Genomic DNA, 23162 nt, shown 5'->3' on the forward strand with positions numbered 1-23162 from the left:
TTACTGTAGCTCATTTTATATTTATCTTGCTGCAGGATTTACTTTAAAGATCAGGAAGGAATGAAAATGTTATATGTCTACATGTCTGTCATGTTACGCTACAAGACTGGGTGATTTCACGTGTCATATCTGAACTTGTCCATTGGTGAATTGACATCTCTGCCCTGAAACTGTTCTGCTCTTAGTTGGTGTGTGTGTCCCAGAGTGGGATGGTCTGATATGTTGGCCGCAAGGCTTCCCTGGAACTCTGACCAAGACCCCCTGTCCCAGATACATCTATGACTTCAACCATGCAGGTTTGAAACATTTGTTCTCTCTCCGTGTCTCATCAACTTTTGTTTTTTTTCTTCCAGTTGTTAACATGCATCATTGTTAGCTCCAATGGAATATTTGTTAATTTGAACTTAAAAAATGAAAGAACAACAACAAAATCACACATAATTTGAAAATTGTATAAGGTCAAGATCAAGAGAAATTAAGTCAGGATAATGAGAAAACTTTTATTATGTCGAGAACATGAGAAATTTAAGTCTTGACAATGAGAAAACAACTTTTAATATGTCAAGATCATGAGAAATTTAAGTCGTGACAATGAGAAAACAAGAAAGAAAAATAATAATCCATGGCCTCTCAGGGCCTCATTACCTTAGTCAGTGTAGCACCATGTTTAATTTTTGACCACATTGAACAAGGCTGTGAGAGATAGAGGTACAGTGCACATACTAATTGTTCAGCTGGCGAAATGTCTTTCCAAAAAAAAAAAAAAAGACAAAAAAGTAGACAAAAATTCCATAAAGCAGTTTTGAAAGTAATGAAAATTACATGATCTAGGACCTTTATAAAGTGTGTACCATTGTAAATACTGTAAGTCTGTCCCTTAAAGCTTCATTTTTATCCGTGTTAAAATCAATACCTCATCTAACCTCAAAGCTGTCTATTATTAGTGAATGAGAACCAATCTCTTCTGTTGGAAATTATAATATTACCCATACAATTTCTGAAGTGTGCGGTTTGTATACTATGTGCATATGTGAATTATCTGAATACGTGGAATACTCACAGTGCAACTTCCTTGATTTTAACTTCAATTTTTAGTGTGATAAAAAAAGAACTGGAAATTATTTATTTGTAATATTTAATCGTTCTTGGCTCATTATTTGATTGATTAACATAGAAAGAAAAATTACAAATGTAACAAACTAACATTTACTACAGTTTTACATTTGTATTGTTGCATAATGTGTACTGTTCCATACTGGCTGTGTTCAGTAAGTCTTTGTCAATCTTCCAGAACACGCTTACAGGAGGTGTGACTCTAATGGTTCCTGGGTGCTTGCAGAGAGCTCAAACAAGACCTGGGTCAACTACACTGAATGCATCAAATCCCCAGAACCCAACAAAAAGAGAGTAAGCTTCATTACAGTCATTCGTCTTTAATGGACCGAGATAACTTTCTAGGTGGCTTGACGCACCAACTCTTTGTCCCCACAGCAGGTCTTTTTTGAACGACTGCACATCATGTACACAGTAGGCTATGCAGTTTCCTTCAGCTCTCTTCTAGTGGCCATCTTTATTATTGGATACTTCAGGTGAGTAACTGACTGTGTATGTGTGTGTTTGATGCACTTCATCTCATAAACTGCAAAAAAAGAGTTTAACTTATGCTTTAAATAGTTTTCGTGGATTAAAGGGGTCATATGATGCGATTTCAAGTTTTCCTTTCTTTTTGGAGTGTTACAAGCTGTTCGTGAATAGATAAGATCCCTAAATTTGCAAAGACTAAAGTCTCAACCCCAAAGAGATATTCTTTATAAAAGTTAAGACTCGTCCACGCCCTCCTAAAACGCCTCGTTTAAACACGCCCCCACATGTCTACGTCACTGTGTGGAAAGATTTGCATAACGCCACCCAAATGTTCACGCAAAGAAAGAAGGCGTAACTTTATTATTGCTGCCACCACCATGTTGTGGAGACGCTGTGTGTTTCGTTGCGAAAGCGAAAATACTTTGTTAGGCCTTCCAAAAGAGGACACGACTAGAAATCAGTGGTTAAGTTGTATTTACAACACTGTTCCAGAACACTTCAACCCAAATATTCAGATGTGTGCAGCGCATTTTATGGAGGTCTGTTTCCTGATCCTGGGAGAGTAGACTACAATGCTGGCTGTTCTGACTCACAGACTGTAAGTACATTTTCATATTTAAAGAATTTGCCACTGATGATTCAAACGCAAGTTTTGAGCAGTGTAGAGTAGCACTTGTTGTTTGTCATTTCTCCGATCACAAATGCAGACATGGTTTTATGTTTACGCGGTGCGATGCAACGCAACGCGTAAAATGAAGTACAAGTCAGTATAAGTCATTATAATCCGTAATTATGTCCCCACTGGATGCAACAAATGCCTCGTTTATAATGGGTTTTAATGTTTTTGTCTCGTCGCTCCGGGACACGGCATCACAGTATGGGATGGGCGTAACATTTCTGTCACACGCTTGAGGTATTCGGCCAATCACAACGCATTGGATAGCTGGCCAATCAGAGCACACCTTGCTTTTCAGAACGATGAGCTTTGTAAAAATCGATGCGTTTCAGAAAGGCGGGGCATAGAGGAGAAACAATAATGTACAGTATGAGGAAAATAATGTATTTTTTTAACCTTAAACCGCATAAACACATTTCATTACACCAAATACACAAAATAATGTTCTTTTTAGCAACATCATATGACCCCTTTAAAGTCTAATATTAGTCTAATATTTCTCTCTTTGTACTCCGTGCTTCATTAGCAGTACAACGGTCATGTCTTCAGTTTAGGGGAATGTGCCGTTAGCTGCGACATGCCAATACTATTCACACAGTAAAGAAAATGCCTTCTCACATTTTCTTAATTTCCGTTGAAAATAGACCACTGAAAAAACATTAACTTGATTGAAAATTTGGCTTGAGATAAAAGAGTGGCTCAGTTTTTAAAATATGTGCATTTAAAAATGAATGGTACAAAATGTCAATATTAATTGCACTGCAGGTGAGCTGTGGGGAGCAATGTAACATTGCAAAACAATTCTGGACATTGCTTACTGGCAGGGTCGTATAGCACTTTAGAGAGAAAGATGAGTGCAGTCTGGGAAATACAGTTTTTTTCTCTTTCTTTTGTTTTAATTTGATTGTTTATATGCATGCTGACATGTATTTATACATACTGTAGTTTATTATTTTCGTCCATTGTTATCTCTCTCAGGATTTTGTGTTTCCATTTCCAGTGCAGTCTTTCAACTTTAATATAAATTGTTTAAATAAAATATATTGTTTAAATTGTTACTAGTACTACCTTGAGTTTTTATTTTGAAATAAATGTAAAATGCTAAAAAACAATAAACTGATGAGATTTATAGTTGGTTTTAATAAATAGAATAGCCTATTAATTACATTGTTAATGTAAAAATACAAAATAGATTTATTGTGGTATAATGTAAGTAATGTTTATTTAACCAAGAAAATGTGACTGGGACATGAATTTACATTTAATCACAAAAAATGCCTCCTCAATTCAGAACACCAGTTTACAATAATAAGGGTTTTTCTTGCTTGGCTTCAGATAAATATCAGGTTTTCGGATGTAACTTTCAAAACAGCAGCTATGAGATATTGTAAATGAAAACTAGATGAGGTGAGAAAGTTGTTTAAACTTTTGACGTGAGATGTAACAAAGCAAAAGACATTTGAGCTAAATAAATTATGACAAAGCAATCACATCCAAGCTGCTGTGTACAGTAGAATATGTGAGTATTCTTATGCACTTTGAAGTATCTGATGCAGTGGATTGAACACAGCAACTGTTGATGAAATATACCTATCAATGTATTTTTTTCCTGAGGCGAAATTTTGAAAGTGGCAGTTTTTGTTGTGTTGAAATACAGGAGTCAAGCCCGCTCTCAACATGTAGTGCTCTTTCTGACACTTATGATCAGAAATACCCAGAGATATATGAAAACTGTAATTCCTCATTTACTAAAGTAATATTTAAAGGGTACTAAATGTAGAAAGCCTTTATAACATGCCACGTCAGACTTTGGGGATTTTTGTGAACAGATGGTCACTGAGTGTATTAATATTGCATTCATTCTGTCTGTGTCCCCAGTGAAAATGATACACAATATAGAGAACAGATTAAAATTGGATGGGTACACTAAATAAAAATACAGTACATCATAACATTAAGTGGTTTCCAGTTAGTAGTGATTACAAGATACAAAGGATGTATATAAATCTTGTCTTTAATATACAGTAGCAGAATTTTAGCATTATGTAGAAACAACCTAAGCACATTACTTAGTAAACCTACTTTGTCTTAATTTCCCAGAATGCATATTATTTCTGAGGTCTACCATCTTTTCCATTTTCTGCCTAACAAGCCTCATATGTATTTCTGTGTGTTTTCAGGCGTCTCCACTGCACCAGGAACTACATTCACATGCACCTGTTTGTTTCCTTCATGCTGCGTGCTGTCAGCATCTTTGTGAAGGATCACGTGGTACACACTAGTGCCAGGCTGCAGGAATTTGATGCTGTGCTTATGAATAACTTCACTAATGCTGTGGATGTGGCACCAGTGGACACTTCACAGTATGTGAGTCAAGGGCTATCTCATGCATCTTAGTATTAAAGTATTTTATCAAATATTTTTCAAGTATCTTATGTCGCTACATTTCAGATTATGTAATGAATATTTATATTAGGGTTGGGTTATATAGTTTAAAAGGGTAAATGACATTATATTTATGAACAGTGTTGGGCAAGTTACTTCCAAAATGTAATACATTATATATTACTAGTATTTCTCTTGTGGCCCGTATAGTGAAAAACATGAGAAGAAATGTATTTTGCGTTACATGTTGTTTTTGAAAATCTGTGCACAAAATAAAGCTGCTCTTAATTTTCATCGATGACTGCAGTGTTAATAATTTTAATTATAGGCCTATAATTCAATTGTATAAATTAATAGACCTGTTTAAAAAAAACTTTAAAAAAAACATTAGCCTAATTAGGAGTAGCCTAAGCTACTAGCCTAAATTTTAATTATCCTCACAGTGCGCCATACAGCGCAGAACGGCATTGTCATATAGACTATGATTTAACAAAAACAGATTTTGTTATTTTTAGTTAAACTTAATTTTTGTTGCTTGTCTGCGCTCGTCCGCCGCCTTTTTTCTCTTCTCTGACCCCGCAGCTCTCTCTGATAGCTTAGTGTTAGTGGCACCAGTCCAGGTGTTTCCAGGTTTTACTCGTGCTATTTCTCCATGTTGAGAGTTTGGTGTCGCACATATTGCTAAGCATTCTTATCCTTTTCTCCGATAAACTGAAAATAACAGGAGTGTGTCCATCTCACAAATGTAGAATCCGTCTCTGTAGTCATCTCAACCATCTAATTCCAGCAACAGAAGATAGACAAACTATATTACCCGCGGAATTTTCTCTGGTGCTGTTTTGCGCTGTTAGTAATATGTTGTTGTAACTTGCGTTACTGAGATTGTAACGAGTAATAATATTACCCAAATTTTATTAGTAATGCATTATATTACTGCATTACAGCAAAATGTAATATACTACTGTAATATTATTACTTTTGTAATGTGTTACTCCCAACACTGTTTATGAGTGATAAATATACTGTATACACTGTAAACCCTAACACTCAAAATAATTCACTGGTTTGAGTAGGGCTTATGTTAAACAAATTAGTTCAATCAAATTAACTTTTATGAGTATTTAGAACTTTCTTTTTTTAAAGAAAGTGATCTGAATTGTTTCAGTGTTTTGAGTTTAATGAACTTTTCTTTTAATTCTTAATTTAACTGAAAATAGGCTTGGGTTTCTATTTCCCAAGCACTTGAAAGGGAGAGTAAATGCTAAATTATGTTTTGTGCAAGATTAATGTGGGAGATTTAGATATATGTCTATGATATCTATCTATGCAATTGCAAAGCATTGTGCTATTTTGCAAGCTGACTGACTTAGGTAGTTATAAGTTTCCACTACCAACAAATATTTAAGTTGATCATTTTAAGCTGAATAATTTAAATTAAAATGCATGATGTAGATATATTAGGGGTGTAATGATTTTCAAACTGAACCAAAAAACCATGATACACCACCCAAGATACGTATCGCGGTACTCTTGGTACGTTCCGAGGTCCGCCCCCCACCCTCCCCCCAACACATTTCTACAGATGAAACATGAACCTAATAAACACATGATTATGACAGTATATGATTTGTATGTGATTTTCATGAGTTTCTGCCTATTTTCATAACAATGCAGGGTGTTTACATGAGAAATGCTAAGCAGGTGTAGCAATTAGCCTGATATGAAAGGCTACAAATATTTCAGCAACATTATATGGCCAAAACACACATCAGATCGCAATCGAAAGTTATTACAAACATTCAATGGTTTTGAGTCATGTAGTGTGGGCAGAGATCTTTTCTGAAACACAGTATGAAATGTCAGTATGGATGAGGAAAGTTTTCATTTTAAAACGCCGTTTTAAAAAGAAAACACACTAGTGTAAACATAGCCTTAACATTTATGGGGGTCGGACACTTACACTTTACAGCCTCACATGTGAGCCACATCTCTGGGTGTTGACATAAACTAGTAGTTGTGTTCGACTTGATGTGGGGCTATGCAGACCGATCGGGTGTATGACATCAAATAACTTTTTTCATACCTATTTTATGAGCTGTGGCTAATTGGGCTCAGATGGATGGATGGAGAAAGGAAGGATTAAGGAAGGGTGTGTAAACGTCAACAGCAATAATGGCTGATTAGCACATATGAAGGACACTTCTAAATGATCTGCTGTCTGTTCCAGGCACAAATCTCTGTGTCGAGACGTGCTGAAGTCACGTTTGGTCTTGTGCTGTATTGCTTACCTTGTCTGTTTCGTGCACTTGCTTTGCCCTTTGTTGTGTTATACAGTAAAGCGTGTTCCTGCAAAAAGACTTGAACAGTGTAAAGAAATACTCTTTGAGAGAAGCAGTAAATCAGCAGAAGTTGAAAGCAGCATGTAAGTGTATTTATTGTCTCATTAGTTTTTAGCACAGTTGTCATAGCTAGAAAATGCTTGTTTTGTTTACTGTGTTGAGATGTGCTGAAGTCGCATTTGGTATCATGTTGTATCATGTACCTTGTCAGTTTTGTGTGCTTGCTTGACCCTTTGTTGTGTTAAACAGTAAAGCGTGTTTTTAATTACAGTTTGTCATAGGGCTGCACGATAAATCGCATGTGATATTTAATGCGCATCTTGTCAGTAAAGCCACTTCTGTAATCAGCGGTAAATCTCCATCACGTGCGTGCTTTCACATGAAGCAGCATTTACTACACAGAGCCGTTGTTCACAGACAAGCTGCGCAAAACCACGTTCATATATGATCGTGGTTTTGCGCAACTTGTCAGTGAACAACGGCAAAAGACAAGACCCGCAAATCCGTGGCCACAGAATAGCAGAATATGAAGGTCTTTTTAAGTGGGAGAACTTGCACAATTGGTGGCTGACTAAATACTTTTTTGCCCCACTGTGGGTTGCACCAATAAGGATTTATCTACTGTATTGTCTTTATCATAGTCAATTATTATGCCACATTAAGCATTTTGCTGTATGGGAGGACAAGTGAAAGTTTGCGCATTGTGTTCATAGCCATCTGTTTGCCTTGTAGTACATTAAATATTAACTATATATCGAATTTGATCTTTTAATTGAACTTAATGTATCTTAATACATTACGCCATGTTAAGTGTTTATGTTTTTCTACAGGAGGAAAATGCTTAACGAGAGACTTTGTGCATTGCGTTCATATTCTGCTGTTCTGTGGCGACGGATTTGCGGGTCTTGTCTTTTTCTTGCAGGACCCTGTATGTTATAGTACTAAATTAGTTTTAATCATTTAATCACCACCACAGCGCTTGTCTCCATTGGCAACATGCACCATTTGTGTCGATTGCAAGTGATGTCGCAGGTATCGGAGAGTGCAAGTGGCGGTTGCAAGTGACATTGTAATTTAGTTTATTTTTCCTTGTCTTCACCACCTGGCTACTGTAGTAAAATGTTGAATTTACTACACAGAAAGTAATCAATAAATAGAACAAAATAAAAAAATAAAAGACTGCAAGTGACGTCGCTAGCGGAAGCGCAAATGTCTGAGAGTGCAAGTCTGAGAATGCAAGTCTGAGAGTGCAAGTGCAAGGCTGCAGCTAGACCCTCTTGAATCAAACTGCCACTGATTGACAGCAGCTGTGGTGATTATATTAAAGGGAGTGCTCTTTGCTCACTTTCTGTATTTAATCTATTCATAATTTGAATAAAAATTTTAGCCTTCTTTTAATCTAGGCCTTTTAGACCTCCAAGTATCTGTATAGCACAAATTGTTCAAAATAGATTGTTCACAAAATGTACGCAGTTATATTGTTTACACGATGATAAAATAAATGAGTTTTGTCTACCTCATGTATGAGATGTAATGCAGTTCGGGTCGCGGTTTTTATGTAAAACGGGTCGAGTACGAAATTAAATAAAGTGTTTCCGTCGGTTAATGGGTCGGGTGTTCTGTTAATTACTGGGGGTGCGGGTTTATCAAACAGGACCCGTGCAGGACTTTGCCTCAAGCTGCAGACTTCCACACTCTGCTTGCCTCTTTTGATCTCAAGCGAGTGTTAACTGCGGTTACTCACAAATCAGGTAACCAATTTGACATTATTTATACACCACTGCTCCACTGATCATGTGCTGGTTACTCCACTGCACATCTCGGATCACTTCCTATTATTGAATTTCATGATTTATGTGTGTTTGTTCGCGGGAAAGTGAGCAAGACACGACAGTTACAGTATCCTGATTGTTTAAATAAGATAAAAGACATCTAATATAACCAAATTACATTTATTTTCAAACTAAATATCACAACACACATTTTATAATTTAGTCGAGTCCTTTTAAATATGATAATGTAAGCACAACTTGTATAGATTTATGGAGTAAAATCTCAGCATGCTTTAATTTTGTGTCTCTAGACATTTGCATCAATAAGGCTAAATTAAGTCTTTCTTTTGGTTTGTGCACTGGAAGTGATCTGTTAATTCTGCTAAGATTCAATTACTAAAACTAAAACTGAAAATAAACTATATAAAAATGAAATAGAAATGTGTTCACAAAATAAAAACTAAACTAAAATTAACTAAATTATTAATGAAACTAATAAAATAAATACAATTTATTTCAAATTTGAAAACGATATTAAAATAAAACGAATTTAAAAATGCAAAACTATAATAACCTTGCTCCCAAGGTTATTTCTCCATTTCTGTCACAGATGTAGTTTTGGTTTTGGCTTGCTTAGTTGGGGACGCTTGACTGATTACACAGACACTATTAGAAGAGAGCTGATCTGGATGCTGACATCACTGATTCATCAGTGAACTGACGTAAGCTGGAAAAAAGACTCTTTGTTATTGTCTTTTTGCATTATTGACAAACTATTTTCCTGTTTGACACTGTAAATCTGCTTTGACACAATCAGTATTGTATAAAGCGCTATACAAATAAAAGTGACTTGACTTGACTATATATAAAAAAATTGACTCTCTACACTAGCGTTATCTATTCTTTTTCTATTCTATCTACTTGTTTTTGGGTTTTTTTTGGTACTATGTCAACTGGTCACTGGGGTTCCTCAGGGATCAGTTCCATATACAAAGCTGCAGACTTCCACACTCTGCTTGCCTCTTTTGATCTCAAGCGAGTGTTAACTGCGGCTACTCACAAATCAGGTAACCAATTTGACATTATTTATACACCACTGCTCCACTGATCATGTGCTGGTTACTCCACTGCACATCTCGGATCACTTCCTATTATTGAATTTCATGATTTATGTGTGTTTGTTCGCGGGAAAGTGAGCAAGACACGACAGTTACAGTATCCTGATTGTTTAAATAAGATAAAAGACATCTAATATAACCAAATTACATTTATTTTCAAACTAAATATCACAACACACATTTTATAATTTAGTCGAGTCCTTTTAAATATGATAATGTAAGCACAACTTGTATAGATTTATGGAGTAAAATCTCAGCATGCTTTAATTTTGTGTCTCTAGACATTTGCATCAATAAGGCTAAATTAAGTCTTTCTTTTGGTTTGTGCACTGGAAGTGATCTGTTAATTCTGCTAAGATTCAATTACTAAAACTAAAACTGAAAATAAACTATATAAAAATGAAATAGAAATGTGTTCACAAAATAAAAACTAAACTAAAATTAACAAAATTATTAATGAAACTAATAAAATAAATACAATTTATTTCAAATTTGAAAACGATATTAAAATAAAACGAATTTAAAAATGCAAAACTATAATAACCTTGCTCCCAAGGTTATTTCTCCATTTCTGTCACAGATGTAGTTTTGGTTTTGGCTTGCTTAGTTGGGGACGCTTGACTGATTACACAGACACTATTAGAAGAGAGCTGATCTGGATGCTGACATCACTGATTCATCAGTGAACTGACGTAAGCTGGAAAAAAGACTCTTTGTTATTGTCTTTTTGCATTATTGACAAACTATTTTCCTGTTTGACACTGTAAATCTGCTTTGACACAATCAGTATTGTATAAAGCGCTATACAAATAAAGGTGACTTGACTTGACTATATATAAAAAAATTGACTCTCTACACTAGCGTTATCTATTCTTTTTCTATTCTATCTACTTGTTTTTGGGTTTTTTTTGGTACTATGTCAACTGGTCACTGGGGTTCCTCAGGGATCAGTTCCATATACACTACATCACTGGGACCCATCATACAGGCACATGGTTTCTCCTACCGTTGCTATGCTGATGACACACAGCTCTATCTTTCATTTCAACCACATGGTCCAACAGTAGCTGCACGGATCTCAGACTGCCTGACGGACATCTCGGTATGGATGAAAGAACATCACCTACAGCTCAACCTGGCAAATACTAAGCTTTTCGTCTTCCCTGCCACCCTGACTCTACAGCATGATTTCACCATCCAGCTTGGTCAGAAATCTTGGTGTAATCTTTGATGACCAGTTGACTTTCAAAGACCACATTGCAAAAACTGCTCAATCTTGCAGGTTTGCATTATACATCAGGCCCTTCCTAACGGAGCATGCTGCACAACTTCTTGTCCAGGCCCTTGTCATTTCTAGGCTGGACTACTGCAATGCTCTTCTGACTGGACTTCCATCATGTGCAATCAAACCTCTTCAAATGATTCAGAAAGCAGCAGCACGTCTGATCTTCAACGAGCCCAAAAGGGCCCACGTCACACCTCTCTTAAAGTAAAGTTAAAGTAAAGCATAAAGTTCAAGTCATTGATACTTGTATATTGAACAGTCACAGGCTCAGCACCCTCCTACTTCCACTCACTCTTATGAATTTTCATCCCCTTCAGAAGCCAGAGATCTACAAGTGAGCGAAGCCTCATGGTACCATTACAGAGAGGCACAAAATCACTTTCCAGAACATTTTCATTCACCGTTCCTGACTGGTGGAATGATCTTCCCACCCCCATCCAGAATGCTGAATCCCTGACAATTTTCAAGTGACAGCTGAAAACTCATCTCTTTTGCCAACATTTAACTGCATCCTTAAATAAAAAAATTAAAAAACTTTACTTTCTATTTCTTTAACCCCCCCCCCTCCTTGTCTAGATTGTACTAATCTGAAGAATGTTTTTAAAACTTTGTATTACGAGCACTCCTTTATTTGCCTCGCTTATTCCTCAATTGTAAGTCGCTTTGGATAAAAGCGTCTGCTAAATGAATAAATGTAAATGTACTGCATTAGACTAACCGAGACTTTCATATTATTGCACTTACATATTATTGCTCTTTTGTTGGTTTTGATTGCTTCTGTTGTCCTCATTTGTAAGTTGCTTTGGATAAAAGTGTCTGCTAAATGACTAAATGTAAATGTAAATGAAAATCATGCTGTGCTATATGAATTAGTAACTCTTGAATAACCAGAAACACAAATCATTGTAGAATGTCATCCATAACAGCTAGAAAACTGCATAGAGGCAGAGTGAAGTGTTAAACAAGCCAGGAAGAGAGGAAATTGAAAGGGGTCACATTGGGTCTGCATGAAGTGACATTGGGTCTGTATCTGGGTGAGATCTGGTTCCAATTCTAATTATGGCGGGGAATAAATATTTTAATGCTAGTGCAAGGTTGTGCCCCATCTTGACACATTGTTGGGCTGAAATTGTTAGAAGACATGCCAAAGTTAGAAGTCAAAGGCTATCGGACTGCAAGAAGCTGCAAGTGCTCATAGTCTCATCCTGTGTTGTGTGTCATAGTCTTACTGAAGGGCTTTTGTTTCATGCATCTCCAATCTCCACCCAAAGCTTGTACACAGCTTGTCTGAGTGTTTTATTATACTCTACGCCCACCACATGGCCAGCCTCAACAATCCACGCATAGAGGTTAAAAAAGCTCACTTGTCCCCATTTGCTGTCTTTTGGGTGGAAAATGATTATCCATTCCCACCTACGCTCGGACTCGAACTGTATCGGTGCCCATTCTGGGCAATGCTGAGACTCATTGACTGCGCCCTTCTTCAAACAGCTGCATTGAAGGAGATAAGTGCTGTGGAGCCAACATGTGAGGGAGGATTTTGCAACCAGTTGTTTAGCATCCATAGCTGCAACGCTTAGGTTAGGTGCAAACAATGCCTCTTCAGAGATCAAAGGCACAACTGCTATGCTTTGATCCATTTGTTTACCTATAATATGCAGCAACTAACTTAAGTGTGTTGCGTTTTCTATAGGTCAGTGATCCAAAATCCTTACATCAATAGGCTATTACTGTCAAATTTTTCATTTGAAAACACATGCAGGAAACTTCCTGTCCTTTCTTTTTCTTAAATGGAACAGTATGACAGCAGAACCAACTTAGTAGCAAATATTTGCTCTGTTTATATGCTTTCTGCATCATATTAAGAATCTTTGTGAGGACTTTTCAGTGTAGACACCAGGCTTGCATTTGTTCTTTCTTTCTATTAGTATGACTTAATTAACCAATATAATTAAAGTAACCAATATTGTGAATATTGTGCATTTAATTTGGACATAACGTTTCCTAAAGACCATTCCAGTAAGCTAATGTCTATGCTTGGCACAAAATTGTGATACTGCATTGTGGGTGGATTTAGAGTGACACATAGACCGTTCGATATTGCATTATAATTTTATGTTATTTTTGGCCATTTTGTTTTGAATTATTAATATTGTATGACCAAGGCTACTATGACAGAAATTCTGATAGTAGAAATTACTTATTTTCAACCCATTATGCGTCCCTCTGTATTGTGTGAACAGAAGGGAAGACATCCCCTTTTCCCCCAATTGTAGCATTCATTATTTTTCATTATTTATAATAACTGGGATCTGCATCATGTGGCAAGATTTGGAAATTGTCCATTCATTCCTTAAACAAATTGGAAAGTGTAATTTTTGGTTATGTAAAGATGATTTAAAGAGATCTGAAAAGAGTTTCAGTAAATAGTGCGGTTTCAGTAACTTTTATTGTTCACTTTTAGGTCCAGGTTTTCCAGAAGTAGCTTGTTGACCTATGATTTCAATTGATTTCTGTAACATTTTTACTTCTATAGCAGCCTCCCTACTGCTTCACTGTGGTGGTCTGCAGTAGGCATTGTGTTTTCAATCAGTACTGTGAAAAGAGGGCAGGGCTCTCTAAGAGTACATAGTCAGCAGAGAGGCAGGGACAAGACAGAACAAAAGTTTTAGGTGTTCAGGTGAGCCGTTCAGATCCTCCAGGTGTATTGACTACATAATCTGCACCTTTCTTTTCTCCGGCACCTCTTTGATCATCTGTCAGAAGCACTGAAGCTCTCACGGTTACCCCTAGTTTCTGGCACTTTCGTGTATCTGGAGTTGATGCATCTGCTCAACTGCTCAGAATAGCAGCCCTTTCACTGGGATGTTGCACTACCCAGTCCCACATGCACTCCTTTGGGGGAGAAGTAAGAACAGTAGAGAACAGAGAGGGAAAGTTAACCCAAAAATGACTGTGATCATTTACTAATCCTAATGTTGTTCCAAACCTGTTTAACTTTCTTGATTCTGGGTAACATAAAAGGAGATGTTGAGCAGAATGTTCATGCTGCTCTTTTTCTTACAGTTATACAGGGGATGTCAAGTTGTATATATGCATAAAAGAAGTCTTTATGCCTCATACACTGTATTCAGGTCTTAAAAGCCACACAAGCTTTGTGTGAGGAACAGATTGAAATGTAAGTCTTCTTTTCCATAATAATAATAAACTTTATTTTGTATAGCGCCTTTAAAAGTAGCATCTCAAAGCGCTTTACATACATATAAAAATATTAAGTTAAAAGATACACACAACAGTACAGGCAGTACAGAAATAACCAAACAATACAAAGCCAATATAATAAAAGACAAAGTAATAACATAAATCACATAAAAGCTACCCTAAAAAAGTATATTTTAAGAGACGATTTAAAAACACTAAGGGATTCTGCATTCCTAATCTCAGAGGGCAGGGAATTCCACAATTTAGGAGCCAAAGAAGAGAAAGCCCGATCACCCATAGTTTTTAGCTGAGTTGTTTGAACAGTTAAAAGACCAGCTTCAGAAGAGCGTAGAGCACGTGTAGGGGGTTAAAAACTTACACAAATATTGAGGAGCCAAATTATTCAAGGCCTTATAAGTGAGCATGAGAATTTTAAAATCAATATGAAAACTGACAGGAAGCCAGTGCAATTTTTCCAAGATAGGTGTGATGTGCTCCCTTGCACTGGTCCTAGTCAGATGTAACATGAAGCCTGGCACGAGCTTATGATGTTCTGGGAGCGTTTTTCTCACCACCTCTCAGAATCCCAACAAACCACCAACTGGGAGGGTCCCTGGAGCAGGGTCGGAGGTCGCCGCCTTTCAAGATGGGCTTGTCCAATGAGAAAGATGGAAATTCCGAGCGGGAGGTGGCAATTGCTGGAGGGTTTACGACCCTTTGTCTCTAAGCATGGTAATTTGCAAATGGACTTGAATCGAAATTACTAAAGGTTCTCAGGACCCTAATATATTATACTATTATTATAATATTATAAACATCTGAGACTGAATGTAAACAAGAGGAGCTATTGAAGGAGAACATCTGAGCAATAAAATACACTATTTTTCAAAGGTTGGGAGTTGATATGATTTTGTTTTTAAAGAAATCACTTATGTTCATCAAGGCTGCATTTATTTGGCCAAAAATACAATAAAACAGTAATATTGGGAAATATTACAATTTAAAATAACTGTTTTCTATGTTAATATTTTTAAATAATTTTTTTAAATAATAAAAAAAAAAGTTTCTTCCCCCAGGCAATCTACAATACCTCATGAACAGTCAAATGCTCTCCCCATTGTGCAATACCACTTATATTTGATACCACCTTACATCGAAAGGCCAATTCACACTGCACCGACAAACGCCAACAGACACGTTGGCCGCTGGATTTAGAATTTTATGAAAAATAACTGTCATGTTCACACTGCCCCAACAGACACCAACAGACTTCAAGTCAGGGAGACTTAACAAGGGGGAAAAATGGATGATCTTGTAACAACAATCAAAATTATACTGTTATTAATGTCTTTGGTAATATTGTAAGGCAGTTTTATTATAATAATAATATATTGTCAAATAAATTTCTGTTGTGAAATTTCCCAAGCGCTGTAGCGATCGACCCTCGCCTTGCGGTTGGTATTCTCGGCCACACCCACCACATAAAGCTCTGGCCTCTCCGCCCAAAGATCCAAAAACTGTTCCTCTTTCTGGTTTGTCCAGAAACCTGCCATTTTTAAAGTTATTTTCCCAAGCGCGCCCAGCACCTACTTGCAGTCTTGCCTCATTGTCATGGCAACGGTTCGTGGCTAGGTCAGATTACGTCAGAGTTTGTTGGAAAATCAAATCACACTGCTCAGACATTCCACGACCCAACAAACGGCGATTAAACATGTTCAGTCGGGTTAAAACCAGCTCCGACCAACGGCAACAAACGCCGACAGGGGTAACGCACTGATCCAGCAAACTCCGACAGACTAGTCTGTTTGCGTCTGTCGGCGTTTGTCGGTGCGGTGTGAATTGGCCGTTTAGTCTATCCCTACATCTTATTCTATTCTATTCCATCTATAGCACACTTGTACATATAACCTTTGTCTATTTTAGTTTGTTTATATATGTATATACATATGTGTATTTTATTAGAAAACCTATATATATGTGTGTGTGTGTGTGTGTGTGTGTGTATATATATACATATTTTATTCATATATCTTTATTTTCTTATTATCTGCATGTTTTTGTTGTCTCTGTATACTGGAAGCTTCTGTCACCAAAAGAAATAACTTGAATGTGCAAACATACTTGGCAATAAAGCTCTTTCTGACTTCTGACTTACAATGAAGGGACTAAGCTGTATCTCCGGACCAGAATGTCATAGTGGTGGTCTCTTTTGATTTTGACACTTTTGGACCAGTAGGCATATACAGTGGGTACGGAAAGTATTCAGACCCCCTTAAATTTTTCACTCTTTGTTATATTGCAGCCATTTGCTAAAATCATTTAAGTTATCCCACTGTATGTATATATATATATATATATTCAGTGAATATATTATATTAGGTGGGGTAAGCGAATCAATAATCATATAACAAGAGGGGCAGGGTTAAGACAATAGACGGGGGAGCACATGGCACAAACAAACAAACAAAACAAAGTCATGTGCCCTCACGAAACATAACACAAGAACAGGTGCCAAATGAGAGCTCTCACTGACCACATGTCCAAGACAAGAGCACAGTGAGAGACTGAACACTCAACCTGTCCACTCAAAAGGAAAGACAAATCATGGAGCATGAATATCCGAACCCCAGCACTGAACTGAAACTGAACTAGGCAGAAGTTCTGGGTTCCAAACACCATGCTCTGCGCATATAATATCACATGGACAAGAGAGCGCACAGCCAGTGCACACTCACACAAAGACAATAATGCATGAGTTCTGTCACCATACTAAGAACAAACCCGAAGTGACATAACCCTGACACTCTTAACTTCACAGTCATTATTATTGGTTATGTTCAGAAGGTATTGGATGAACAACAGCAGTTAGCTTAACACAACCAAGACTTCTTTTGAAGCACCTTTACCAACAATTGTCATGACATACAGTTAAAAAGTTTGGTGTAAGATTTTTTAAATGTTTTTGAATGATATCTCTTATGGTCACCCAGGCTGCATTTATTTGATCATAAATACAGTAAAAACAATAATATTGTGAAGTATTATTACAGTTTAAAACAACTGTGTGGCAATCAGAGAGGGGCTGAGAGCCGTGGAAATAGAGCGAGGCCTGTGGCCCGAGTGCTAATGAGTGACACCTATGTGCCACACTCGTGCCTCCAGTTCCACAGAGGAGCTCCGGAAGGATGTAAGGAGGAGTGATAACAGTGGAGTGAGAGAGAGGACCAGGACTGCCATTCTGTGTTTTGTGTGTGCAGCAGTTGGCCACATTTTTTTTCAGGATCCTTTGAATAGAAAGAAAAGTATTTATTTGAAACAGAAATGTTCTGTAACATTATAAATGTTTGTAGGATACTGTCACTTTTGATCAATTTAATGCATCCTCACTAAATAGAAATATTTGTATTATTATTTTTAAAAATCTTACAGACCTTCGAGCGGTAGTGAATATAAACTCAACTTAAATTTGATTGTCTGTCCCTACAAATTTTTTTAAGAGGCAAAACAGCCCTTCAGGCACAGACGCATGCTTGTTGGCAGATCCAGGCATGTTGGAGAGGTTAGAGAGGTTTGAGGTCCAAAGAGATACAAAAAAACAAACAAAAAACAACAACTGGGCCTTAACTTGACTGATCTTCTACTGTCGGCTTCTGAGGTGTCCAAGTGTTTTACTCCAATTCCTTCCTTTCAGGTGAAGATTGAGCTGTGCCACAGGTAACATTTTCCAAGTAGCTTCCTATGCTATAGCTACTTTCCCCTTCTCAGTCCCTTCACTGTTATCTGTCTGCTCATGAGAAAGTCAAAATCTCCTCACCTGCTAGAATCCAGAAGCTACTTGGTTTATTCAAGAAGAAAGCCAGCTCTACAAAAATAAAATAATAACATGCAGTTTGCTCCAGTGCAATGTTTATTAGCATTTGTGTTTTTTAGCTTGATTTGACTTGAAAAGACCCCAGGCTTCATGACTTCATTAGGATGCCTGAGAGAATACCAAGTGTGTATGGCAGAGCCTAAGCAGAGGGTGGATAGTCTTTAAGAAGTCTGAAAAATCACTTTTGATTTGTTTAGCCTTTGTTGGTCACTACATTATTCTCATACATCCATATGTGTTTTGATTCCAAGATATTTTCAGAATAAAACAACCTTATAAATATTCATGATATTAAAGAGAGAAGTCATCAGTAAGCTTTGATAATGTTTTACATTTGGGATGTGAAATCCCTTTTAATTCAGTTCATTGGTCTGTAAATACTTTATGGCCATTAACCACAGAGATTTGTCATGGTAGTGAGCTAATAGCTTCATTAAAGTGCAGCTGTCCAACTATAGCATACAGCCAGTCAGCTGACAGTAGTGAAAGGTTGTCATTTAGTCACACTTCTACTGTCCTGAAGAGTTTCTGTCATTTGACACTAACAATGTGTCATTTTAAAAGAAGTTAATGAGCTAATTATTCTAAAAGAGGATTCATGATGATGAGTACTTTTGTAGAATATAACAGAGTGGACGTAAAGGTGACAGTTCACCTTTTCTTTCTTCTTTGGAGCACAAAAGACGATTGTTTTTTTATATATATACAGTCAAAGTCAATGGGGTCCAATTCTGCTTTGACTTTAAAAAGGTGAAATATTCGTTCATATTTTTTTAAGTTCCAAAGAAGGAACAATGTCATACAGGTTTAGAATAATTTAGAGGGTGAGTAAACAGAATTTTCCATTTTTGTTTAGATATCCCTTTAATTTAAGAAAATGTATACTTCAAATTTGTCTCTGAATCTGCACTTTTATGCCCGATTATGTCATGCACTGATGCAGTGTGTTTAAACAAATATTAGCACATTAGAGATTCTTTGGTTTGATCTAAAGAACCCCATGTGATTGTACTGATTGTCCCAAATCTGCAAACTAAACAAAAGCATCTTGGTTTGATTTGCTCTTATGTCAGTCTGAACTGAAGCATCTTAACAGAGCACTGTTTTTCACAGTCTTGGTGGCTTCCAACCGAGAGTAGGACATAGGTTTGTCACAGCTAAAGTATTGCTTCCCAGCCAGTTTGTTTACTGAATAACTTGGGACATTTGGCTCTATTTAATCGAAACTGCCATGTTGTGATATGAGTGTTGACTTTTTCTGCTCCGCTCTTCATTTTCAGATGGGTTGTAAAGTGACCGTCTTGCTGTTCATCTATTTCCTGGCTACAAACTACTACTGGATCCTGGTAGAAGGCTTGTACCTGCACAGTCTCATCTTCATGGCCTTCTTGTCTGATTCAAAGTACCTGTGGGGCTTCACTTTGATCGGGTGGGGTGAGTATGTCATGGTAGTGATTTTCTTGGAAAAGGCAATTTATAAATATTCCCGCTTCTGTTGGGTTTCCTGGGAAATGAAATGCTGCTGCTGGTGGTTTTGCTCTGCCTGGGTATCTAGTTTTGTTCATGGACAGGTGCATGACATGTAATTGTACTCTCGTCAAAGAACAAGGCCAATATTTTTTTGTTTTATTATTTTCACTTGTATTTTCATTTTTGGCCTATAGCTGGCTGCTGTTGTATAGTGGCTATTGTGTGCATGTGTGTGACTCAGAGACACAATAAGCAATATGCTCACCAAAGCTACATTTATTCAATAAAATAGCTACAGGCAAAAAAAAGTTTTTTTTTGGATTTTAGTTGATTTTGAGATTTTCACAAAAATTATTATTAACAATATTATTATCGTTAAGCCCTCGTCTAGCGATCCCAATGCTCCAAATAATAATTTTAGATGTTTAATTACCTTTATTTGTACGGTTTCTGAGAGGAATACCTTTTCTTCGTTCACTTCTCACGCTGACGGTCATCCAAAGCGTGCACATAAAGGCGCTTTCGAATGTGCGCGATCCTGATAAATATACACATATACACAGAATTACAGTATTTAAGTATTTACGCAAACATAATCTGTTATGCCTTAAGTGAACGTTTGGGGAACTGTTGGGGAAAAACATCTGATGTGTAACATTCTATTAGATCCGTGCAGTACAGTAGGTCTTAATATGTAGGCCGCCTCATTAATGTTAATCCAACAATAAAAAGAAAAGAGGGAATTAGGGCTGCATAAATCGAAATGGAATCGAGATCGCGATTCGACAGAAGCTGCGATTGTCATGCGTATCTTTCAGTGAAGCACGGTTCTGTGATCAGCAGTAAATCTCCATCCAAAGGCCAGAGGGCGCTCTCGTGCTGAAACTCCAAATACGCCTTGCAGAAGAAACCCAGGAAATGCCTATTGCTGCAGCTGAATAAACAGAAGATTCAACTGCTTTCACTGATTCAACGTGACTAATAAACACACGACTACGGCAATATACGGTTTATCTGAGTTCTTATTATTATAATTTTCATTAAAATAAAGTATATTTTTAATGCAATACCTTTATCACTGCTTAAATACTATGAAATATGTTGCGTGCCTTATTCTGTGTAAGAAGCCACATCATCTCACAGAAGGATTTATTTCAAACACTCGACTGACGTTATGAAGTGAGTTTGGAGTAAAAATATGTTATTAAATGTGGTATTTTTACATGCTTTCCGATGGAGCAGCATTTACTTCACAGAGCCGTAGTTCACTGAGAAGCTATGCAAACAGCTGTCATTATCGCGAACGTTTTCTTCGATTTCAGAATCGCGCAATAAAATCGTCTGTGATTTTGTTGTGTAACTTGTCAGTGAACTACGGCTATGTGTAGTAAATTCTGCTCCATCTGAAAGCACGTGATGATGATTTCCTGCTGATTACAGAACCGGCATTACTATCAAAATGCGCATGACAATCGCATTCGATTAATCGTGCAGCCCTAGAGGAAGCCCACTTGCTGCTCTTGATTGAGCTGCTTTTGTAGTTTTAATAATCAATTTATTTGTAATGAACACACTAAATAGATTTTTACATTTGATTATTTGTTTTTCTTACTTGAATGTGTTTGTTTAGATTTAAAATGAAAAAGGTAATGCATTATTTGTTTCTTTGTTATATTTGTTCTACTTTGTTTGCATCTGTTCTTATATATAATAACAAAGATAAAATAAAAAATAGCTATATTGTGATTAATAATTATTATTAAGAAAAGAACTGGAGGAAAAGATGCAACGCTGCAGGTGATTTTGCTTTGGAACCTTCTTCAGAAAATCTAACTATATTTTTCTCAAAATTGACTTTGCTGACTCTATTGACTTCAAACAGGTGTAGCATTTTTCGTCCAATTCCAACAAATCATACATCATTCTGAAGGTATTTTGTCTGAAGGAGAATGTGAATATAAAAATAACTCCATTTTGAAAATTTGCTCATTGTGACTAATTTTCACAAATTATAATATCAGTACTCAATTCAAGCTTGTAGAAATCAAAGTTTGAACTTATAATTATATTTTACTGGGAATTGTTATGATACTGGTGTTCCCATGATGCACTGTGGCATGAATAATTAATATGGTTGTATTTTTCAATGTTTTTGAGTTGTATTACATTGTTTTATGGTTGCTTTTGTTGTTAGGTTTAATAACAAGGTTTTGCTGTTTTGTGACAGCAAGTTAGAACAGCATTTATTTGAAATCTTTTGTAATTTTATAAATGTCTTTACTGTCACTTGTCAGTTTAAACTTAATCAGTTTAACCCAGAGCAAACCAACAATGAGGACCCTGGAGAGAAAGAGCAAGCAGAACAAGAAGAGGTGTATAGTATACTGATAATAGGGAGGAAGAACACAGAGTAGCGACACAAACAGAAGAGTCACTCTAATTGTCCATATGTATCTTGATCTGTCCTTGACAAATACTGGACTCGAGTTCAGTATACATTTTTTTTTCTTTTACATTATTACACAGTGTTCCTTCTACTATATTCTCCATTTCTGGATCAAGTGGTGGAGTTCTTCTCTCCCTGAAGATAGAATGTGTACTGCAGCTGCTCAGACAAAGTAACTCCAATCAAAAGAAGCCTGCAGCGATATTGAGCCACATGTATGCTATGCAACATTCACACTGCTTTTTTATTTATTTTTTCTGTAGTTTTCTTTAGCTTGAGAAAACAAAGTTTCTCTGCTTAAAAAAATGAGAGGCTTCAGAAATATGTATGTCATGGTTGCACTACTGAGTGGAGTGCGGAGCAAGGAATGGAGGGAGACGAGGAGTACATCAATCCAGAGAAGTTTATTGCCATACAGGAAACACAGAAAACTCATGTAGCACATGTAGACCTGGACAATACCAGACGCTGAACTAAACACTATTTAAGCACATGACATGACCAGGGGATGACTAGACACACCTGGGATCAATGGAAATAAACGGGGAACACCTGAAATTAAATCAACATAATCAGGACAAGAACAGGAAACTAACCAAATATGGGCAAGGAGGGCACATGGGGAGCAAAACACAATCAAAGCACAGAACAAAGTCTGACAATGTACATATACAGAAATCTACAGAGTCACTTAGGATCAATAGATCTTCCTTGGGGAACTAAACATGGTTTTTCAGTATTAAAGCAGTGTGTATATAGTAACTAAATATGTAATCAGTAGGAAATACTAATAGTTTTAATTTGAATAATGGCTGGTGATAAATGTGTTAGCTGACAAAAACGCAGTACTTCATAATAAAATGACATTGTACTGTTTTGCTAAATGAAGAGTTTGTTTTGAGAGTATTGACTTTAGTTTAGAGAAATGTGTCAAATCAAGTGAGGAAAAAACCCTTTTATTCTTTGACCCAATCACAGTGTAATACACAGTAATACAAACCACACAGGAAATGCC

General features: G+C 36.7%; 1 protein-coding gene across 1 annotated transcript in view; it reads left to right on the plus strand.

The window, feature by feature from the left end:
- LOC107600417 (parathyroid hormone 2 receptor-like) overlaps window positions 1-23162 on the plus strand; it is a 58085-nt gene that overhangs the window by 16233 nt on the left and 18690 nt on the right. The window contains exons 2-6 of the mRNA XM_016292312.1: window positions 186-296; window positions 1292-1407; window positions 1492-1589; window positions 4441-4627; window positions 19512-19665. Coding sequence (XP_016147798.1) covers window positions 186-296; window positions 1292-1407; window positions 1492-1589; window positions 4441-4627; window positions 19512-19665 — 666 coding nt within the window. The remainder of the gene's footprint in view (window positions 1-185; window positions 297-1291; window positions 1408-1491; window positions 1590-4440; window positions 4628-19511; window positions 19666-23162) is intronic.

Source organism: Sinocyclocheilus grahami, unplaced genomic scaffold, assembly GCF_001515645.1.
Source record: "Sinocyclocheilus grahami isolate Dianchi unplaced genomic scaffold, SAMN03320097.WGS_v1.1 scaffold283.1, whole genome shotgun sequence".
Lineage (NCBI taxonomy): Eukaryota > Metazoa > Chordata > Actinopteri > Cypriniformes > Cyprinidae > Sinocyclocheilus > Sinocyclocheilus grahami.